The 21312-nt window shown below is 44.1% G+C and overlaps 1 protein-coding gene across 1 annotated transcript; it reads right to left on the bottom strand.

The window, feature by feature from the left end:
• Nucleotides 1-602: 602 nt before the first annotated feature.
• Nucleotides 603-17066, bottom strand: TECTB (tectorin beta). The gene is made up of 10 exons (XM_047826195.1): nt 16991-17066; nt 16101-16291; nt 14772-14914; nt 14594-14666; nt 9351-9454; nt 9147-9230; nt 4836-4998; nt 3255-3327; nt 2031-2063; nt 603-884 (listed from the first exon to the last, which is right to left on the bottom strand). The coding sequence occupies exons 1-10, from the start codon at nt 17064-17066 to the stop codon at nt 835-837; spliced, it is 990 nt and encodes a 329-aa protein (XP_047682151.1). The 3' UTR covers nt 603-834.
• Nucleotides 17067-21312: the final 4246 nt, after the last annotated feature.

The raw sequence follows: 21312 nt of genomic DNA, 5'->3' as shown, positions 1-21312 counted from the left end.
GTCACTCCAGAGTCATGTTGCCAGCAGCAGGTTTCATTTAGGCAGTGCCACAGTAGGAGGTTAAATTTATGTTGATGTGAGTTTTATTCTTTTTGTAGCTTTATTCCTTTTTCATCTGTAATTTTCTTTTGATTTTAGAAATCAATCAAATATAAAAATGAGTCAGTTAATACCTCTATAATGTTTATACATATTGAAGAAACACTATAATAAAAACAAATTAGGTTAGCACTGGGGGTCTCTCAGGAATTATTTTCTTTTATAATACTCAGGTTTAAGCAAAACTATTATATTCCACTCTGATTCCCACATATCATCATTTGAAAGATTGGAACCCCCTGCCTGGTGGCTCAGCCCTGGTTCTTAAATAAGCATTGTACAACATCAGGGACAAAGGCCCCCTCTTGGCAAAATTGGCTATTCCTGTGCGTTCTGTACTTAGCACTGACTTGGTGGTTATGCCCTACATTCTCGTCAAAATGTTCAGCTGCACTTGGTTGGGTGTGCTAGTGTTTTAAAATTAGAATGGCTTTCAAAGGAGTCCACTGCAGCCCTGACTTGAGCCTGGGGAAAGGAGACTTCTCGGCCAGCTGCCGGAGAGAGACTGTAGGATCTCAGAGCCACAGGAAGTCACAAGAGGAAGGAGGGCACCAAAGACAATCACCGAAAGGCGCAAAAATCATTGGAACACGTAATTGGCAAAGTGCTATTCTCCGCTCCTCAACGGTATGTTCTTCTGTTTGTTCTTGTTGGCAGCACAATAAATGGGAGTTTGTCATCGACACAGGAGATGATGTTGGGTGGAGGAGATGCCACTGCCTGCCTGGCGATCCCCTACAACACGGCACAAATCCCCAGCATCACGATGAGGTGATAGAGGACGTCTGGGAACCAGATAGGAAAGCAGACACAAACAGTTTACATGGAGCAAGGACAGTGGCAACAAAGAGTTAACTCAACAGAAGAGGCAACTCGGGGGCATTAAGTAGGTTTACATAGACCGCTGCACATTTTATACAAAATCAGTTTTGTTTATCTTTTGGGGTTTCCGGAGCTTGGTTTTGTCAGTGCAAGGAGCCCGGCAAATTGACCTGGGTAACGGACCTCTGACAGATGGGACTCTGAACATGGATAACACAGTGACAGCACATTTCACCATAGGTCTTTCACTGTAGAACTTCCTCAAAAATGAGGATCTGGAATTAGAGTCTCAAAAAGTTGGTTTACATGATTTCCGGTAATCGTGAGAGCAAAGTCTACATCTGTGAGTTTGTTAATAAATAGAACCGTCTTACCCCATCTCCTCACATAGTTGTTCTCCTTCTCATCATTCGGGTGAGATCTTGGGTCTTAGCCGAAACGTTTCTTCTTCTGAGATGCTTCCCTGGCTGCTATCTAAATCACTCCTCTACCCCCACCCCGACGCGTCCCACTAGTGGGAAGGGCAGGGGCTTTGCCCATCTCTCTCTGCAGGAGGACCACTGCCTGGAGGAGTAATCACGGCTGATCTTTACTGGATGTTTGTCGTATGCTGGGCACTGTTTGGCGCCCGTAGCTGTAACATTTAATCCACACAGCAGCTATGTATGATAGGAGCAATTGTTAGCCCAACTTCAAAGAGGAAACTGGGGAGGGGAAGGGTGACTTCATTGCCCATGGTCATTCAGTTAATGAGGGGCAGAGTCATAGCAGGGACTCAGAAATATTTGTGCAAAAAACAGATCATTGAAAACCACCTTCTCTAAATGCAGGAACCCAAGCAAAGCCCCTGGTGATGTTGTGCTGAGAAGCGGGGTCCAATTCTGCCTCGTCCCATTTAGCCCCAGCCCCACCCTGCCTGCAGAGCTCTGGGGCCAGCTGGAGAGACATCTACCTCCATCTCCCTCTGTCCCATTCAGGTGTGTTTTAAACAGCAAGTTTCAAGTCCTGAAGGTTTTGTTGGGGCCAAAGGTGAGCCTCTTTTAAAACACATGTCTACATTGTAAAGGCATTACCCCATGACGTTTCCCAGAAGTGCCTCTTTTCCTTACCTGAAAAGCTATAGAGACTGGGGAATCCCCTGCCTGTAATGAGTAAAGAGAGAGAATACTGAAGGTTTAAGGAAAGGTCATGGAAGGAGCCTCAGAGCGATGCTTCTTAAGTACAAACCTGACCACATCTCCCCCTGATTAAACCAGCAGACTCCCATTGCCTTTAGGACAAAGTTTATAGTGGGTTTCATAAAAGCTTCTTTGAAAGAAGAAGAAAATAATTTTCTCCTTGGCTTTCTCAGGCAGGAGTTGATGAACTTTCTGGAAGGGACCAGAGAGTAAATATTCCAGCTATGGGCCGTATGGACCCTATTGCAACCACCTGATGCTGCCGTTAGAGCATGAAAGCACCTGGAGACAATACCGATATGAACCCACATGGCTGTGTTCCCATAAAACTTGATAGAAAACTGAAATTTGATTTTTTTGTCATGTATACGTGGCACGAAATGTCATTCTTTTGATTTGTTTCCAACCCTATAAGAAGGCCATGGCTCGTATTCCCTAAAACATCAGGCAGCAGCCTGGATTGGGTCCCCGGCCGTAGTTTAGCAACTGTCCTCCAAGGTATGCAGCTACTAGAGGCCCCAGCCTTCCCACAGGCCCTGCTCACCATTCACGTCATACCACTCTTCAGGTTGTCCTGAAGGATTACTGACGGAGGTCTTCCCCGGCCCTGGACGGGGGTGAATCCCCTTGCTGTGAACTCCCATGGCACCCTGCCTCATCCAGCCCCATTGACAGTCATCTGCCTTTCCCTTGGCATTTAACAACTCTCTCCTTGCTAGATGTAAGTCCTTGAAGACAAGGGCCATGTGGGTCTCCTTTAATTCTGAAAGCCCGGCACCCAGCCCTGCCCAGGGTCAGCACTGACTGCTCTATGAAGTTTTGTCGACTTGAGCTAGATGTCCCCGGTACATTTCATCGTGTATTATCATTGTCGACCACATGCTCTGCCCGGAAGCTCAGAATTTCCTGATTCCTTGCGGGCATTGGAATTTAGGCTGCAGATAGAACATTTCTGGGTCGTTCACAAGCCTCAACTTCTTGGTTTGGCATGAGCTACAGCTTCCCGGCCCCCCAGCTGGGAAGCCTTGAGTTGCAGGTGCAGGTAGTGTCTACAGGCACAACTGGTTTGGCAATTCAGTGAAAATGCTCAAACCGGCTGTGCCTGTGGACGCAGCCCAGAGTGAACTCAACCATTCGGAAAACAGAGAAGCTTACTACGGAGGGAGAGCTCCACTACGAGGACGCCCCCTGTCTGGTCCCGAAGGAGTCGCTTCCGTTTGTCACAAGTCTGGAGACCCAGGAGCAGCAGAGGGGAGGGGCGTGGAGAAGGGGGCCCGAGAAACGAACACAGGAGAGAAAAGAGAGAAAGACAAGAGATTAAAAACAGAAGTCACAAACCTGATAGTCAAAATTCCCCAGCCAACAGGTGTTAGTTACCTTATTTGTCCGCTTATGTATTTACTTACAACCCAGAGCCAGAGTCCCTTCTCTAACTTGAGAAGAGGGCAAAGCTTTTCTTTATTAACTCTTCAGGCTGGAAGAAATCCCTCTGGGGGAGGTTGTTGGGTGTGGGAGGGATTGGCACTGTTTGTTTTGGTAAGCAAGGCTTTTACCCGCGGTTACCGTCATTGGACACTTGCAAATGTGTTCTGATTCATTTTCTTCTCTTTTTAAAATATAGTAGCAATAATTACCCTTTCCTTAACTGTAAAGCATCTCTCTGCTCCCTCCCTTTTATTTGTATTCCTACCTGACCATTTTCCAGCCAAGCAAATCAGTAGAAATAGAGATTACAATCTTATTTTGGTTGGTTACTACAGGCTACATGAGCAGGTGTCCTCTTTAGAAACTCTGTGTTCCTCCTGACTGGGGTCTCTTATCCAAATAGACCAGAGCAGGCAACACTCTGTGATTTAGCACTTTTAGGTCTAAGACAGTGCTTCTCAAACCTGATGCATGCCTCAGAATGGTCTGTTAAAGCACAGGTTTCTAGGCCCACCCAGTGTTTCTGAATCAGGCGGTCTGAGCGACGTGAGAATTTGCCTCCCTAACAAGCTCCCAGGTGACGCCGAGGCTGCCTCGGACCACACTGTGGACCAACTGATCTAAGGACCAGGTTCACACCTGGCGGCAGCGGTAGAGTGTCTCCCAGCTGAACTTGCTATGCGTGTTGATGGATTCTGCAGCAGCTCCTTGGTGGGTGATGCAGAGGGGAAAGCTGACCCCCGGCATGGGCTGCACTGAACGTGGCTGTGAAGCAGGGGCGCCACCACCAGGCCCTTCCTCTCCCAAGGTCAGTTCAGCTGTGATGAGTGTCGGGAATTTCTGCAGTATCTCTCTAGTTCAAGTCCCAGAGATGGACCATTAGGCTGGCCAGGCAAGAGCTAAAAATACCCACCTTTTGACTTCCATCCAGTGCCTACTGCTACCGCCTAGGTTTTGAATTTTCCTTGTGCTTTTAACCGTCTCAAGGTATTTCCATGTCTGTCGTTGTACTCATTTTCCCTAACACAGCTCTCTGAAGAGGGAAGGGCCACCATGACTTATCACCACTGTCTTTAAAGATGAGAAAACCAGGCTCCAGAGATTAACATGTGCTAGACCATGTAGCTTGTTGGTGGCAAGGCAGACAGAGCCGGAACGTCTGCCCCCATACCCAGTGCCCTTTCTTCCAGAATGCCCTCAGCACACGCGTACATTGGTCTGGTTACGATTCCCAGCTAAAAATACAACTTCTCAAATTCCGCCCCCACCCCCACCTCTGGTCACATCTCTTTCTGGAGAGAGGTGGCTCACCACTGGGCAGGAGAGCTTCTCACTGTCACAGATGAATGTCTCACAGTGTAACCAAACCTTGGAGAGTTTGGGGATGTTCTGGAACCGGAAAGCGTTGAATTGGAAGGTGGCTCTGTGATCTTTCCCATTCTCATGTACAAGGACTGTTTCATCTGTGGGGCAGCTGGAGCAGATGAGACAGGGGGAGAGAAAAAATTACCTCATGAACTCCAGCAAAGTCTTCTGAGGTAAATTCACAGACAACAGCAACACTCCCTTGAGCTTCTATACTGTACGTTATCCTCACAAAGCTCTTTGACTGGCAGCACCTTCCTTACCCTCATAATATGAGGTCAAGTTGAGGAGCTATGGGATGGGTGTGCTGGTCCTCATTCCATAGGGGTGGAGAGGAGTGAGAAGCTGCACACCTGGTAAGTCACCATACCTCTGTCCCCAAGAAGGGAAATCCTTGAGAGATGAAGTCAACTGAAGGACTGGGACATGTACAGACTCCCAGTATACGTACAAGATAAAGACACTGGTGCTGAGAAGAGTATTCCCAAAGTACTGCCGTAGACACCTAAGCCAAGTCATACCCAACATACTGCTCTGTGTACATTGTGAGGGTTTGCCACTGGGAATTTGAATTTATGTTATATTATTTAAATTCTGCATTATATCGTTACCTTTGTAAGAATTTGGTCATGTTTCTGATATTGGCATAGGAAAAAAATGACTGGAAGGATACCATCTAAATATTAACACTGGCTATAATGGAGTGGTAGAATTATGGACAGGTTTTGCTTTCTTCTTATATCTTTATATATTTTCCAAACTCTCTGCATGAAAATGTAATATTTGGGAAATTCCAAAGTCCCAAAGATAATCATTGCAATAGAAGAAACAATAATGACACAGATGGGCATTTTTCAAATTGCCCAAAAGTCAATGACTCTCACTGGGGGGCCATTTTGCGCTCTGAAGACATTTAACATTGTGGTTGTCATGATAGGGAGACGGTGGTACACATGTAGTAAGTAGAGGCCAGGGACGCTGCACATCATTGTACAATGCACAGGACAGCACCCCGCCCAACAAAGAATGATCCAGCCCAAAATGTCAATGGTATTGAGACTGTACTTGGTTTAAGCAAAATGCTTTTTCACTTACCGAACACATGCTGCTTCCCCATTTAAGTGCCAGACGTTCAACAAAGTGTTGGGAACAGACACAGTCATTCTTGGGAATGTACAGTGAGGCCCGCATGAGCTTTGGGAATTGTTGTCTTTAGGTGACAAGGAACACCAGAGTCTGTCCTCTGTGGAAAATGGTCTATGGGCCCAAAAGCTTAAGACCAGTGGATAAACACCACAGTGGACCCCAAAGTTAATGCCTCTCCCAGAACATCTCTCTGACTCCATTGTCAATCCAACTCAGTGTACATATACCAGAGATCCACCCTGCTACCTGAGAGCCTTCGAGATATGACCTCCTCCATCCATTCCATCCAAACCAGACATCAGGGGCAAATTAGAGGTAGGACTGAAGGAATGTCAACTCCGTGAGTTAGTGATTGAGATGAGAAGTGACAGTGTGCCTCATATCTGGACCAGGGGTCAGAAGCCGGGCCGTGTTTGTGGTGACCTCTGAGTCATGACAGAGCTGGAGGCATTTTCCGAGTTGTGAAACAAGACCTTGAAGGATCATTTGTTCAATAAACCTGAGATCCTTGTACGAACTCAAGACGTGAGTCCTTAAAATATCTCTTTGCAGCTGGAGTGACACCATGCCAGTGGAAAACAATGTAAGCAGAGCTTTGTTGGGGGTGGGGAGGAGGCAAGTCCTGGGCAAGCTTAGATGTCTTGGCTCTGCCGCCTCTTGGCATTGGCTGTAGCACCTGCCCCTCTGTGACAGACATCTTGGGAAGACAGGACGCCCAAGGGAAGCTGTGACAACATCACCACAGGAGCCCCCTTCCCCACATAGGATCAAAATTCCCAATAATATATCTCTTCTAATCTCTCCGGGCACTCTTGAAAACTGGGTTTTCCTCGAAAAGGGCCCAGTGGAAACCTAAAGCATCTGGGAGATTATGGGAGTGGACTTTCTCATTCCTCCCCTTGGCATTGTTTTTTTCTGCCAGTATCTCCAACCTCAAGGGGCCATTTCAGCCAAGCAGAATATGGAACTAGATTAGGGCTTCTTCAGTTGGACTCTGCTTACGTGCAGGTTCCCAGGGTTTGCCCAGGAACCCTCTGACGGGGTAGGTTAACTATGTGCCTGCATGTGTAACAGGCACCCAGGGTGTGTAATTCCCGTGCACACACAGTCTGAGCACTGCCGGTATAGACTTCCACAAGGGCACAAGCCTTCCTTTTTTCCTGCTATTTTACCCATCGTTAGCTGGGAGTCGCAGTACCAGAATGATCTGCAGGGAGATGTTTCCATGGTATGCCAGAAACCTTTATCCCCGTGTGGCCATTGCCTGAGAGAGGTTTCAGGGCCTGATCATAATTTCAGGTCCCTGTAGGCCAAGAATTTATTTCACAATCTCCCTGAAATCATCTGATTACACCATTGTCCACAGAACCTAAATGAATCATTCAGTGACAGGTGTGACATCCAAATTAAGCTCCCATCTCTGCAGGAAGATTTCTGGGTTGCGTAGATGTGATTCTGCTGGCCTGTCCTACCTACACTGCTCAGGAAATAATGCTGCGTGAGTTTGAAGCCCAGATCATCCGTTCCCTTAGTGACTCTGGACTTAGGCAAGTTTCTGAAGCCGTCTCTATCGCTGATACTTCTCATCTGTAATATAGTGCTTATTATGCTACCTACTATATACTACCTACTATATTATACTCCCCCTACTATATGGGGGAGGGGCGCTGATGAGATTAATTATATACTTTTAGAGAGAGGGAGAAAGAAAGAGAGTTGGGGGAGGGAAAAAAGAGAGGGAGAAAGAGAATTTCAAGCAGGCTCCACGCCCAATGCAGAGCCCAACACAGGGCTGGATCTCAGAACTGTGATACCATGACCTGAGCTGAGATCAAGAGTTGCTTCACTGACTGAGCCACCCGGGCGCCACTGATGAAATTTAACTAAATTAATATTTATAGAGCACCTATCTAGAACATGTTTGGTCTGTTGTAAGTGCTGTATAATTTTTAGGTAAGTAAAAATAAATAGTTAAAGGCCCAAGGTAAGGTGGCTCCACCTTTGTTGTCTAATTATTTTTGTCCGGGGCCCCAATATTGACTTAGCTCAGACGGGTTCCAGCAACAACATGGACGTGCCTGCCTGCTTGGGTTTGGGGAACGGTCTCTTCTGTATTTACTGTTCTTTGTGTGGCTGTTGCCCACATCTCTAGTCTAGCTCAATCTGTCCTCTGTTTTTCAAAGCTACAATTTTAAGTGTTTCTAGACAATTACCATCTCAAGCTCAACATGACATCTCTGAAGTCAAGGAGAATCAAACACCCTTAGCCAGAAATCTTCTTCCCTAGCAACCAACAGCAAACATTCCTCACATTCACAACCCAGAGGTTTGATGTCCCATATTTCTCAGGCTTTTTGCCCCGTCCTTCTCTCCACCCCATATCCAATTGGTTGCTAAATTTTGATCACTTCTCCCTCCTTTGGATGACCTTTCTATTCACTTGGCTATGCCTCAGTTTGGGCCACGGCCTCTAATATGGTCTTTCTACCTCCCATGTCCTGCTTCTAAACCATCCTGTGGATGACTTCCAGAATCATCTTTCTATTGTACAATTCCCATAATTTTGTCCTCTACTCAAAAATGTTAAGAACTCTTCATTATCTACTGAATTAATAATAAAAATCGACAATATTATTTAAATTGATTGGATACTGACTAGGTATTACATGCTAAATTTTTTACATGGATTATCTAATTGAGTCCTCACCAGGGTTCTGGTGTCAGACTAATTGGATTTGAACCCACTTCGCAATAAACAGACACACACACACACACACACACACACACACACACTATGTTATATAACTTATATTACTTAACACCTCCTGTGACTCAGTTTTCTCACCAGAACAATGGGAATGGTAGGTAATAACCACTACCTCTTGCAAGGCAAATGAGTTAATACATAATAAAGCTCTCAGAACAGTACCTGGTACCCAGAAAGCACTATATAAAAGTTTGCTAGCATCAATACTCAGTGCGGAAACACAAGGTGTCACTAATGTGACCCTAAGAAGCTCCCCCTTTTCCTCCCCAGCTATTCCAAGCCAAAGTAGCCTTGAGTCCACCTGGTGCCCTTCTTGGCACTGTGCTCAAGGGAGTGGTACTCACCCCTTATTGATCAGCTGCCATTGCAAAGGATACATGAAATCAGCAGATGGTGTGGCCCAGCAGCTATTCAAAACCACTTTAAACCTGGAAATGAAATAAAAGGCATCCCTCTGAACCAGAGAGTTGTATGCCTAGAAACATCTTGGCTGATCTTTTTTCTTTTCTTTGTATTTAAAAATATAAACATGCAGGAAATATACTTACCTAATGCTCAACCCCTTGGCTTCTACTCCCGCAAACAGATCTGAACCGATTTCAGATGTCTCCAGGACAAAAGGGGCTTCCTTCTTAGTGGAGAACTTGGCATTCTTTAGAAGGAAATTGACACGGGGCATTACAACCTCTCAGACTGAGCAATTGAGCATGACAGGAACAGATGAATTGGGGTGGAGTGGGGGTGGGAGTTCCCCAAAAGGCACAGGCACATGAGACCACAGGGAGACCCTCCAGGACTAGAGAAGGTGTGCCTCCTAGGATGCTGGTACCATCTTAGAAAGGATGAGGCTATCACATCTCTGGATTTGCTGGTCACAATGAGACAACACATACTGTATGTCTCATCTATGCCGATGAGGAACAAGATTTGGCTGATGGAAAAAAGGTAGAATCCAAGAATGCTGAAGCACTGAGCTTTACTTAATCACCCACGCGAATAGGGATGAAACACATGCAACCCCACTTTGCTCTCGCTCACCTTGACTATCTACCCGAGCAGATTCTAGCGTGGGTCAGAAAGCATATGATCTGATTCCAGTACAGTTAACAACAGCGGCGATAACAACAACCTACTGGTTACCTACTAAGTGTCAGGTGCTGCTCTCCATATTGGGATAGTCTTTCATAGAGATGTATCTGAGAACAAAGCAAAGATCTCTGTCTCTAACCACCTGACTTTCTAGCAAGGGATGCAGACAATAGACAGCAGATAAGTAAATTACATAATATGCTAGAATAGAATATAATACCTTATATAGAAAAACTATATGTGTGTGTGTAGTTATCACTTCCTCAGGCAGTTCTGGGTGAGTTAAGAAAAATAGTAGGGTGTCCAATTGACTTACCCAAAGGAGACTGACTTCTCCATTCATTTCCCTGGTTTCATTCAACTTTAGTAACAACCTTTAACTACTCTCTGAGTTTAGCCTCCAGAGACAAAAGCCTTCTGACAGAAGCACAAGGATCCTGGGCTAATTCTAGTGCCCACTACTAACTTACAGGCAAATCAGGCTTTTGGGCCTCAGTTTCCCCATCTGCAAAATGGGAACGTCCTGTGCCTTCATCAGCCTTGCAGAAATATTTTTATGATGGTGATTTTATGTAATAGAAGTATAAAGCCTAAGCCAGGATACTAGTTAAAAGACTGACTTTCATGGACTTGGAGGTAAATAGTGGCAGCAAGGATATAGTTAAAATGGACTCTAACCCCCTAAGGGTCAAATTCAGGGCATTTGCTGAGAGGTCTTAGATTCATCTTCCAGGGGTCCTTCATTTTTAACTGATTTCAGGTCCAGCTAGGGCTCCCTGACTCAGTCACCTAGAAGTCAGTTCTTTTCTTTCAGTCAACCCCTGCACCACTCAGATGGTTGCAATAATTAAACAATAACATTCTTAATCATAAGTGATTTACCAGCATAATATGCAGGTAAAGTGGCAGACTGACAATGACCGTTCCCGTTTATTGTTAGTTTCTGGGGTCTGTCATGTTTCAAGAGACTGTTTACAAATGTTGGACCTAACCTGGGGACCACAGTGAAGTCCCAATGTAGCCACTGGTGCTTCTCCCACCCCATCTCCCAGCGATCATCCCAGGGTATCAGGGTATTGGAATAATGCCTCTACTTGCAGAGGAGCTAGTGTGTTTCTGTTACAAAGTGGAGAAAAGAATCTGCATCATTAATTCCATTTCTGAAACAAAGCACTTTTAATGGTCAGTTTCTCCACTTCTCACCCTACAGCTGAGGCAATTATCAGTGTGATCTCCTCCTACTTTCTTTAGAACATGAGTTAGGGACCTATTTCCAGATAGCTTCATCCTATAATACTCAGACTGTATGTTCTGGCATTCCTGGAAGCACAGAAACACCACATAAATTACCCATTCGCTGAACAGGATGGAAGAACACCTTGAAAAATCATGCCCTCTGGTCCTTTCACTTGGCAGAAAGATTGGGTCACAACTGGCTATTGACACGGTTAGGATGGGTACATCTGGCTTAGTGGCAGTTCTCATGGGCAAGAGCTGAGAGTTGCTGTTGCTTACAAGCTCAGTGTGAGATAGAAATGAAAGAAAACTGTGCAAAGCTAATATCCCAGAACATGTTCCTAGAATCTTTCAGAACTGAGAAGGTCACCTCTGACCCGCTGTGCCCTGCATAGGTCGGAAAAGGTCTAGAATATAAGATTTCAATTCCGAGCTCCACTTTTTAATAAGGGCACTGGCCAAGTGGATCGTTCTTAGAGAAGAAGGAGGAAGAGGATGGTAGAGCACCAATGGTGGAGAGATATTGGGGTAGGCGAGCCTAAGAGAGTTGAAGGGCCGTCGGCAACATCACGACTGAGAATTATTTCAGAAGACAGAACCACAAGCAATGGACTGTAGTTCATGATGTCATATCTAAAATGCTGATCTAAAATGGGAAGGGTCAACTTGCCCTTGTCCCTGAAAGAGGTGGGGAGCCCACCCCTTAGCAATCTTGCAGAAGGGCTTTGGACTTTGGGTGCAAAGTCAAGGTTGATCATCTCTTAAGATTGTTCTGACTTTGGAAGTCTGTGAGTTTGACCTCTATGGCTTGCACTTGTTCCATCCCATGCCTTTCTACTGGTCTCTGTCTAACTAGGAAGAAAGGTCAATACTATTTCGATCGAATAAGTCAACCTAGCCCCATACTGACATTGACGGCATAAAGGCAACAACACTCTAATGGCGACTGCTGGTGCTAGGAGCTCTCAGAGTTTCCACCTTAAATAGGGTCCCAGGCCCCAATCATGAAAGTAGCCCCAATTGGCTACTTTCACAGGCACCTACCTTGTGTCAGGTACTATGGTAAGTGCTTCATAAGAATAATTTTATTTAATCCTCATAATAGACATATGGGGTAAGTGCTATTATTAGTTTTATTTAGCAAAGGCATAGATGAAGGCCTAAAGAGGTTCACTAACTTACCCAAGGTCACACAACTAATAAATGGTAGAACTAGACTTTAAACCAGTGGGTCAATGGCAGACTATTTTCTTAAGCACAGTGGTAGTCTACTTCTGCAAGCTGACTACCTTCCTTTATTTTGAATCGGGGGCCAAAATAACTTCTTACTGAGAACACCAACTATGGCCTGTTGGCAGGAGTGAGTGGGAGGGGGTAGAGAGAGAAGAGAGGAAGCATGTTGAGTAGAACTGGTGGTTTTGGAGCCCAGCATTTAGAGCCCTTGGAATCCTAAGCAATTGGCGGTGCATTGATCCTTTGTGCAATCTAGGGCACAGCTCAGTCTCTGGTAATTTGATGGAAATGTATGCAGGGAGCAGCTGTTGCTTCAGAAACACACAAGAATGCTCTCAAAGCGGAAGAAGGGAGGAGAAGAAAAATACCAGCCGCATGGGTCAGGCATAGGAAACCCAGACTATGGTAGGAATACTAATCAGTACAAAAGTTTCTGTTGCAACATCTGACTCCCTCTTTGCTGAAGTCCGTTTGTCCTATAAAGGTCTTAATGGGCCCCAGGAGATGCCTTAGCTTCACTTTTAGAACAGCTCAAGGAAATGTCCTGTTATGTCTGTCTATCCAGCCCAGAGTATGGTCTGGGTGATGAAGAGGATATGACATTTAATTTTTTTTTCTTAAAAAAGAATAGGTTCCTTCCAGTTCTAAAATTGGATTTTTATGTCTGAAACAGCCTAACATGGTTGATGGTGAGAGATGATTTTTGATAATCCTGGTGCCTTTCTATTGCTAATTTCATAAAATCTTTATAGGATCATATCTATAATTTTATCTGGTTAAAGTAATAATCATGCACATCAGGACAGGGACTCAGTAGGAAAGACAGACTGTCACCATGATACCCCCTGAGACTGTTGTTAATGAGTAAGCCTGTTTTTCTTTCTGGACAACCTTCATCAGTTACTCAATGTTGTTGCTACCTTTTCATGCCCCTGCCAGTCCACACTGCATTAACTCTCCTGATTATAGGTCCAGGGGCTAATGGGATTTCTTTTTTCGGGACTTAACCACTAGTGGTTTGTGGTCAGGGGCAGATCTAGGTTCTTTGGGACCTCAAAGCTTATATAATTTAGAGAGTCCTTTCTAATAAAAGGAATCAAAATTTTGCATATGAAATGAGGCCCGGGGCCTTAAAGGAAGACAGTGCAAGAGAGAGGTCATGAAACTTAAGTTCCATCCCCTTCATAGGAAGTAAGCCTCAGAAAGCAGTGCAAAGAGAGATCCGTATGCTAGACTGGGCACTGCTCTGAAGTACCTGCGGGATTGTGGGCACATCATTTCTTCCTTCTGGGCTTCAGATCTCTATCTGTAAAATGGGCCAAGTGACTCTAGGATCCCTCCTAGAGGATCTCTCACCTTCTAAGTTCAGCTGGATTGGTGGCTTCCAGGCAGGCGGTAAAACAAGTTCAAAGAGTTCAAGGTCAGTGGAGTTCCAGGTAATAGAGTCATTTCCTTTGTGAAATGAATAGATTGGGCGTGATGGCTTCTAAAGATATCTCCCAGTTCTAATGTTGTATGTAAAAGTTTCTATTTCTGCCTGCATCTTCCTCCAGCCAGCTGGAGTGTCACTATAAGTATGCTTCCTCATTGGAAGCTACAGGTTTAAAAAACAAAACACCCCTTCTAAACAGGAGGGCAGCTGGGCTAATGGCCACTGCATATTTAGTTTTATTTTGAGAGACCAAATTATGCCTTGAACTTCAATGTCAACATAGGCAGTGTGCCCAAATTAGACCAAGAGGAAGCCCACTATCCGAAGGGCTTTGGATACCAAAGAACTAGGCAGCAGAGGGCAACCCCATCCTCTCTCCTTAGCCCTGTCCTGGGTAGGAAGGTCACTACTCTGTGCCAAATGCTTTAACAAGAGCTGGATACTAATATAAATCTCTGGAGTGGATTGCAGTGGAAACTAATCTTGCCTAAGGCTGACTTACTGCCTATTGACCTTTGGCCACTCACGGGATTTCTCTTGACTCAGTTTTCTCAAAATCTGGGAAGGGTAACTTTATAGCTCTATGGCACCTCTCTCAGCTCCTCTATCCAGGCTATGAATCTACCTTTCTGTGGCATCTAGTCTTTGAAGAGATTTAGAACTAGACCAAAGCTTGTCTCTTCATTTCAATTCAAGAATGGGGTTCTGCATAGAGCTTAAGGAAAAGCAAACTTGGAGGAATTATCCTGTCATCTCCTGGAAAGGCCACAGGGCACTAATGAGAACCTGGAGACCACTTACAGTGTAGAAGTTGAGAGACAATTGGCTTTCAAATGTGCCCATGCTCCCGTTCTTCACGTGAACAGTGGCCACTCTGAAAAGGGGAGAGAATTTTGCATAAGGACTGAAACATGCCTGATTGACAGGGACTGCAGAACACACACAAGGCAGCCAGCCCTCCACTCTCAGAGTGACTTACCTCTGGTCAAAGGCAGCCTGGTTCACCAAGTAGGTGGAGTGGTAGGTGCAGGAGAAGGAGTAGTTCACGGGCTGGTTCTTTACGATTACTGTGCTGTCATTGGAAACGATGTGGCTGTAGAAGTGATAGATGGGGGGCTTGTACTGGAGAAAGGAAGAAGGCAGTTAGGGTGGCCCTGGACCCCATGATGAGAATGAGGGTTATGGAAAAAGTGATAGAAGATGGTCAGACCAATAGGAAGACATCAGTGTCTGCCAGTCATTGACGTCCGTGCCTACTCTTTTGGATGTGGGTTGACTGATAATGTTTGTAAAGAGTTCTTGAATACGTTCAGCTAAAATTGTTTAAAATAATCTGGGTTGAATGTTGTACACTTACAAGAAACCCATATAGCCATTGGGCTTCTGACCAAGAAGAACTGGCCAAAGAATCTGTTTCCCAGCATCACCTTTTTATCCATTTCCCCCGTCCAAGTAATCTTGCATGAATGCCTTCACTCATCTCCCACTTCTAGAACGTTATTATCTCGTTCGTTGCTTTTTCCTTCTGCCAATAATAAGTACTATTTCTGCGACTTTTTCCTCTGACTTGTTGAACTCCAAGATCACAGAATATTGAAGCTGGGATAGATCTCGAACATCCATGTGAGAGGTGACCTGCCTAAGACCACACAGATGATTTCTAGCTCATTCTTTCAGGATACTCAAAGACATGATGTTTCTGTTAATCATGCCCATGACGCTCTGAATTCCTGAATCCTTGCGGGGCCCTTAGGAAGAGGAAGTGGCCCTGGGTGCTCTTTGCTCTCATTTGCTGAGACCTTATTTATGTACAATCTTGTGCAGTCAAGGCAGTAGGAATGCTAGGGGTCAGCAGTGGCGCAGTCTCCCTTCGTGACTACACCCCAACTGGTTCTGTGGCCCTCAACTAGTGACTTTATTGGGAGGTTTCCAATGTCTCCTCTATCATCTAAGGATATTTGGCAAGAGGGGGTCTGTGGTTCCTTTTAACTCTGATTACCTGCTCCGGGTGCTTCATGAGACCCAACTATGAACTGTGTTCCACTTTGGTTACTTCTTTAAAATGCGCTTCTAACTCATCACCACTTCAAAGTCTCAGGCAGAGGATGCCTCACCATCCGGCTGGGGAGGATGGCGCCTTGTGAGCACATGCTCAGAACTCAAAGCAGGGTGAACGTGGGAAATGTACACTGTTCTACTCACAGAAGGTTGCCTACGTTGCTCAGGCAACAAATTAGGAGAATAAACTTTATCTTATTTTGGGGGCCTAGTTTTCTTAGCAACTCTTCATTGTGTGGCCTGGACTTACCTCGGACTGGGTCCCACAATAGGACTTGTTTTTAGGTGACAAATCTGGGATCACAAATTGATAGTAACCTCCTTCATGGACCCCATTGTAACACAGCCCGCCAAGCGCCAGCTGATGCACTTCCCAGCCGTAAGGACACTCGGGGATTTTGGTGATGATGGTTTTGGGATAACAAAACACAAGAATGACATCTAGAAAGAGGATACACATGGTTTGAAATCAGATACGGTGATCATATCAATCTACATAAAGAACAGCAGGTTCTAGCCACACCTGAACATGCAAAAGAGTTGGTTAGAAACATTTTCCTCATTATCCTTCATGAGCTGAGATGAACGCTTTCCCAAAACCTCGGGACTCAAAATTAGTGCCCTTTTAAGCTTTGATCTATTTTAAAGAATATATCTGTGAAACCAGACTGAATGGATTAGAAATATATATAAATTTAGAAATATATACAAATTTCCATGGCCATGAAAGTGAGCATGTAACTTAAAATTTTTTAAAATGTCCATTTCATGCATAACATCATGAAACACTATTTTATAGCACAGAAGTTCAATAGTCAAATAGAAAGCAGAAAAACAGTGGTGATTTTATATCTATCCATCTATCTGTCTATCTATCTATCTACCTATATACTCATCGATCCATCTATCCATTCATCCATCTATCCATCCATCTAGGATTCTCTAATTTTAAAAAAGTCTATGTTTATCCAATACATTTTCACTTCCTATGGGAAAAATCTCATTGGCACTGGAGTGCTTAACAGCTTCTACTTGACCATGATATTGAATTTTGACAACAAGGTAAACACAGAGCTCTGAACTTTGCAAAGAAAAGCTTCAGGAAACTTTCCAGAAAGATGGACGAGCACCGGGGCATACCTGCTTTATTCGGAGTGCAAGATCTTGCAGAGGCTTCTGCAAAGACAGCCAACAGGACAAAGGCCCTCATCACCATTGCTTCTCAGAACACACTCTCTGCCAGGCGGCCAAACCAAGCTGGCCAAATGTTCACAGTCCTGCCAGAGCCCGAGCCTCGATCACTCTAGGTCAGAAACATGAGCGAGAAGTTAAAATCAAGGGTGAAAATCAAGCAGCACGCACCGTTGGGGGAAATTTCCAAGAGAGATCAATAATTCTGTCCCTCTTTCTTAATGGTTCCTTGTCTGTGCTGAGAGGCAGAAAGTGGGGCTCATACCACCGGGGACGTCAATGACACATGCGGTTGCTTATGTTTCTGACTGTTTCATTCTCTCTGGACTGTAGAGGCTGTCTCCCAGATGCTCCCCAAATCTCCGGCTTCAGTCCTAGCTCGACTTTATATCAGCTGAGGGTGTAAAAGAAACCGGCTCCAGATAAATCACAATGAACACGCATTATCCACTGTGGAGGGAAATAAAAGGGAACCTTGCACAATAATCCGATAGGAAGCTCAGTTACAGCTGCTTGAATCTAATTTATTTTACTTCACAGAGTTGTGAAAACTTTTTTTTTTAAAACTGCATCAACCAGGATTGGAATAAAAAGTTGAATTTTTCCCCCTCATACAAAAAATAACTGTGATTGGAGACAAATTGATTTCTGTACAGTTCCAGGTGACAATTTTCTTTCTTTACGTCTTGCTTTCTTACATTCTTGTTTTTATGTGTAGGCTGTCTCAACTTTAAAGAGGATCCAAGTTCAGCTGTGTTAGACCTGCTACTCAAACAAAAATACGTTGTTTGTGTTAACGCAAACATGTGAAGGGTTTTTTTTCCCCCTCTAATATTTTTTTAATATTTACTTATTTATTTTGAGAGAGTGGCAGAGAGAGGAGAGAGAGAATCCCAATCAGGCTCCATGCTGTCAGTGCAGAGCCCGATGTGGGGCTCAATCTCACAAACTGTGAGATCATGACCTGAGCTGAAATCGAGTCGGACGCTCAACTGAGACACCCAGGCGTCCCTCCCCTCTAATATTCTTTAATAAACGCTGAACCAGAATATCATTCTGGCATTTCTCTAGAACTTCATCCTGAAATATAACTTTTTATTTTACATCTGCAGGCTTTTAAAGTTCTGTTAGTCTCCCAGAGCAATATTAGAAAGGCAATCTTATGGCTCAATCCTTTATCACCAAGCAAGATCCCACTGAAAACAACAGATAAAATGCTGCTCCTGGGAAGTTGCTGAATATGTTACCTGAGATTTTTGGGCACCCAGAAATTTAAGAATGAAAAATCAGGGTTTGTTTTAATCTATGTTTTTAGAAGAAACAGACTCTTTTTATCAATCAAGTGAGGGTATATTGTGTGGAAACCCCTACATAAAGCCCTTCAAGAGACGGATGTAAAAAGTGCAGAAAAATGCCCTGCTTGGCAGGGCTTTATAATGTAGCTGAGAATCTAAGTCACCAAAACACACTGACTCAGAATCAGAATGCTGGGCTAACTCGTTTTTTGCTACTTACCACATTTCCTTAGTTTTAAGATACACATCCCTTCCTCCAAGTGTATGTAATTGAATGTTGCAGAAACACTGGGATGTGTTTTACAAGCAATATGTATACATAACATGGTAAAGTTTCCTCACTTCTTAAAAACCTGTTGTTAAGTTGTGTTATGTCTTACAACAACGATGTCTAAGAACCAAGGAAGTAGCCATGTGGCAAGTCATTAAAAAAGTCTGTGACTCAGTTTCCCTCTCTCTAAATGTGGAAGCCATAGGCCTGGGCTTACGTCACAGGGAGGAAGAGCAATGAAATGAAGGTTTTTTTTAACTGTAAAGTGGTGGATAAATGGTAGATTACATGAAAAGACAACGAACAATTTCGTGCGAATGTCTATGTCCCGGAGTTGTTTTGTTTTCTCCTCAAAGAAAAGTACCACAATGTGTTGTATCCTAGATTCATTTAACAGGAGACATATCTACATTGTATAGCAGACATGCATGTATTTTATGGATAAAGACTGAGTGGGCTGAAGAGGGAAGGGGGGATGGAACATAATTTTTTAATCTATACATTTGGATCAAGTTTCATGTGGCCCGGAGAGACCAGCATGTTTATAGCGATCTCCACAGTTCATTACAGGTGTTATTTCCTGAGTACAAAAAAGGGCACGTGACTTTGACAAATATGTGTGAATTCCCTGAGTTTCTCTTTTGTAGGGTTTAGCACTAACTCTGTGCTTCTTCCTCCGTCCTTTTCCTTAAACATTTGAGCCCCAACAGTATACCATGCCCTGGGAAGACACAGGCAAGTCAACTGGGTGGGAGGTGAGGGATGCGCAGAGTGATGGGATATGGGATGTAGGATGGAGAGGAGGGAAAAGGGGAAAATCAAGATGCTTGGCAGAGGAATTAACAAGTAAGCCAAGTCACAGAGGCCCAAAGCAGCCTAGCCCATGGAGCATGGCCCCTCTGATTCAACATAATGATTGCTCATCACTGATAACTCAGTATTGCTCTTACAGGTATGCTGGGATATTTGTTTCTATTTCAAAAAGGTTCTTCTCACACATCTTCAAATACATCCTTCCTTTCAGCCAACTTGGGCCCAGGTAGGTCAACAGGATCATCTTGTCTCTGACCTGGAAGGGCAGTGTTCACTCAAGGAAAGTGTTGCAGCGGAAATCAGAACCTTTCTTGTCTCCCAGTGGGAATGTCTGATAAATGCCTATAAGATGCTGTGAGGCAGAATAGGATAGGTTGGGCAGACAGACTCTGCTGTTGGCCTGAGATCAGAAGTCCATCAATACCATTTACTAGCTGTGGGTTCTTGGGGAAGTTACTTAGCTTCCACGAACCTTAATCTCCTCCTGTCCTAAAAGGATATGAATAATATCTATGACATAGTTTTAGAGTATTAAATGAGATATAAATCATTTTACAGAGACCTGGTTTATTTTCCTCTATAAGGGGCAGGGCATCAGGGAGAACTTGTTTTATGCTTTGTTCTGCTTGGGAAATCAAAAGAGGGAAGCCCATTAGGAGTGGGTCATCACTGGGTAGTATATACATTATGGTCATCAATGCTGAATGGTGTCATATGTAACTAAGCACAGGTTGTGATTGAGAGATTATGATTCGTCACATTTCCAGTTGTATGATTTTACACAAGTAACTTGACCTTTCTAAGCCTTCAGTTTCCAAATCTGTAAAATCAGGCTTCCTGTCTCCTATGGCCGTTGCAAGGACCTAATGAAATGATACATGTAAATTGCTTAGCACAAGTCTTGGCACACAGTAAATGGTCAGTAAAGGTTTACTGACATTGAGTTTGTTCATCTGAGATTGGTATCCTCAGGCTAGGAAGACCTATCACTAGTGTTCCCATATGAACTCTGGGCATTTTCTAATGGGAATATTTCTCTCTTTAGAAGCCCACCTTATCAAAGAGCAGGTGCTTTTGATTTCTAGAAAAGCCTGATAATGATAAGATCTTGCCTACAATTTCTTAGAGGTGGGGGCCCAGCTAACAATTAGGTATATGATACTCCTTTCAAGGGCAAATTGAATGAAGTTGGGGAAGCGGAGTCAACTTTTGTGGCAGGCAGCTCACTAGATGTTGAATTTGCATAAGAAACAGAACAGGACAAAATGTACTTGGGCTGAACAGTATTTGATGCTTGCTCTGATAAAAGGTAGGAGGCTCCTATTTTTTCCTGGTAATTACCCACTGTCTCACTCCTCCACCCCATCCCTTCTCTGCTTTCCAACACCCCTCTCCCTTCCAGAGATGATGATGGAGTCAGAGGGAGGCCACTGGGGGATGGACCCCGGGGCAATGTCTCCCACAGAGACTTAAATTGCTATTTCTCCATGAAACACAGAAATGAAACTGATGGGAAGATTTGAACAATCCCAGGATCCTGAAAGAATCCAGTAAAGGGGATTTTATGGCAGACTCATCTGAAAGGTGAGCTCATCTTTCCTGTGCTTTTCTTTTGCGAATTGCCAGGCAGTAGGAGTTGTCTGTTCTATTTGAAGGTCTTGCATGATCTGTGAAAGCTGACCCAGACACCAAAGGGTTGCCATTTGCAAAGTTCCAATCAACATTTTCATTCATAGCTCAGAAATCATATAGGTGATGAATCATGATGAAAAACAAACTAGGAAGCACTTATAGTAACAGATGGTACTTTAGAAATAAAGCTAATAAACATGCATTAAAGTTTAAAAGGCTTCTTTATTAACTTATTTTTTAAAGCACACTGTTTTGAGTTC

The sequence above is a fragment of the Prionailurus viverrinus genome, chromosome D2, assembly GCF_022837055.1.
Source record: "Prionailurus viverrinus isolate Anna chromosome D2, UM_Priviv_1.0, whole genome shotgun sequence".
Taxonomy (NCBI): Eukaryota; Metazoa; Chordata; class Mammalia; order Carnivora; family Felidae; genus Prionailurus; species Prionailurus viverrinus.
The sequence above is the reverse complement of the archived record's forward strand: the minus strand, read 5'-3'. Positions and strand labels throughout refer to the sequence as shown.

What these genes read in the sequence shown, in the direction of transcription:
- TECTB (XM_047826195.1), bottom strand. Translation starts at nt 17,066, where the DNA reads ATGGTGATGAGGGCCTTTGTCCTGTTGGCTGTCTTTGCAGAAGCCTCT. An exon ending in GCCAAGGGGTTGAGCATTAG is followed by an intron (nt 9,231 to 9,350) that starts GTAAGTATATTT and finishes TTTCATTTCCAG; the next exon opens with GTTTAAAGTGGTTTTGAATA. An exon ending in TGGCAGCTGATCAATAAGGG is followed by an intron (nt 4,999 to 9,146) that starts GTGAGTACCACT and finishes CATCTGCTCCAG; the next exon opens with CTGCCCCACAGATGAAACAG.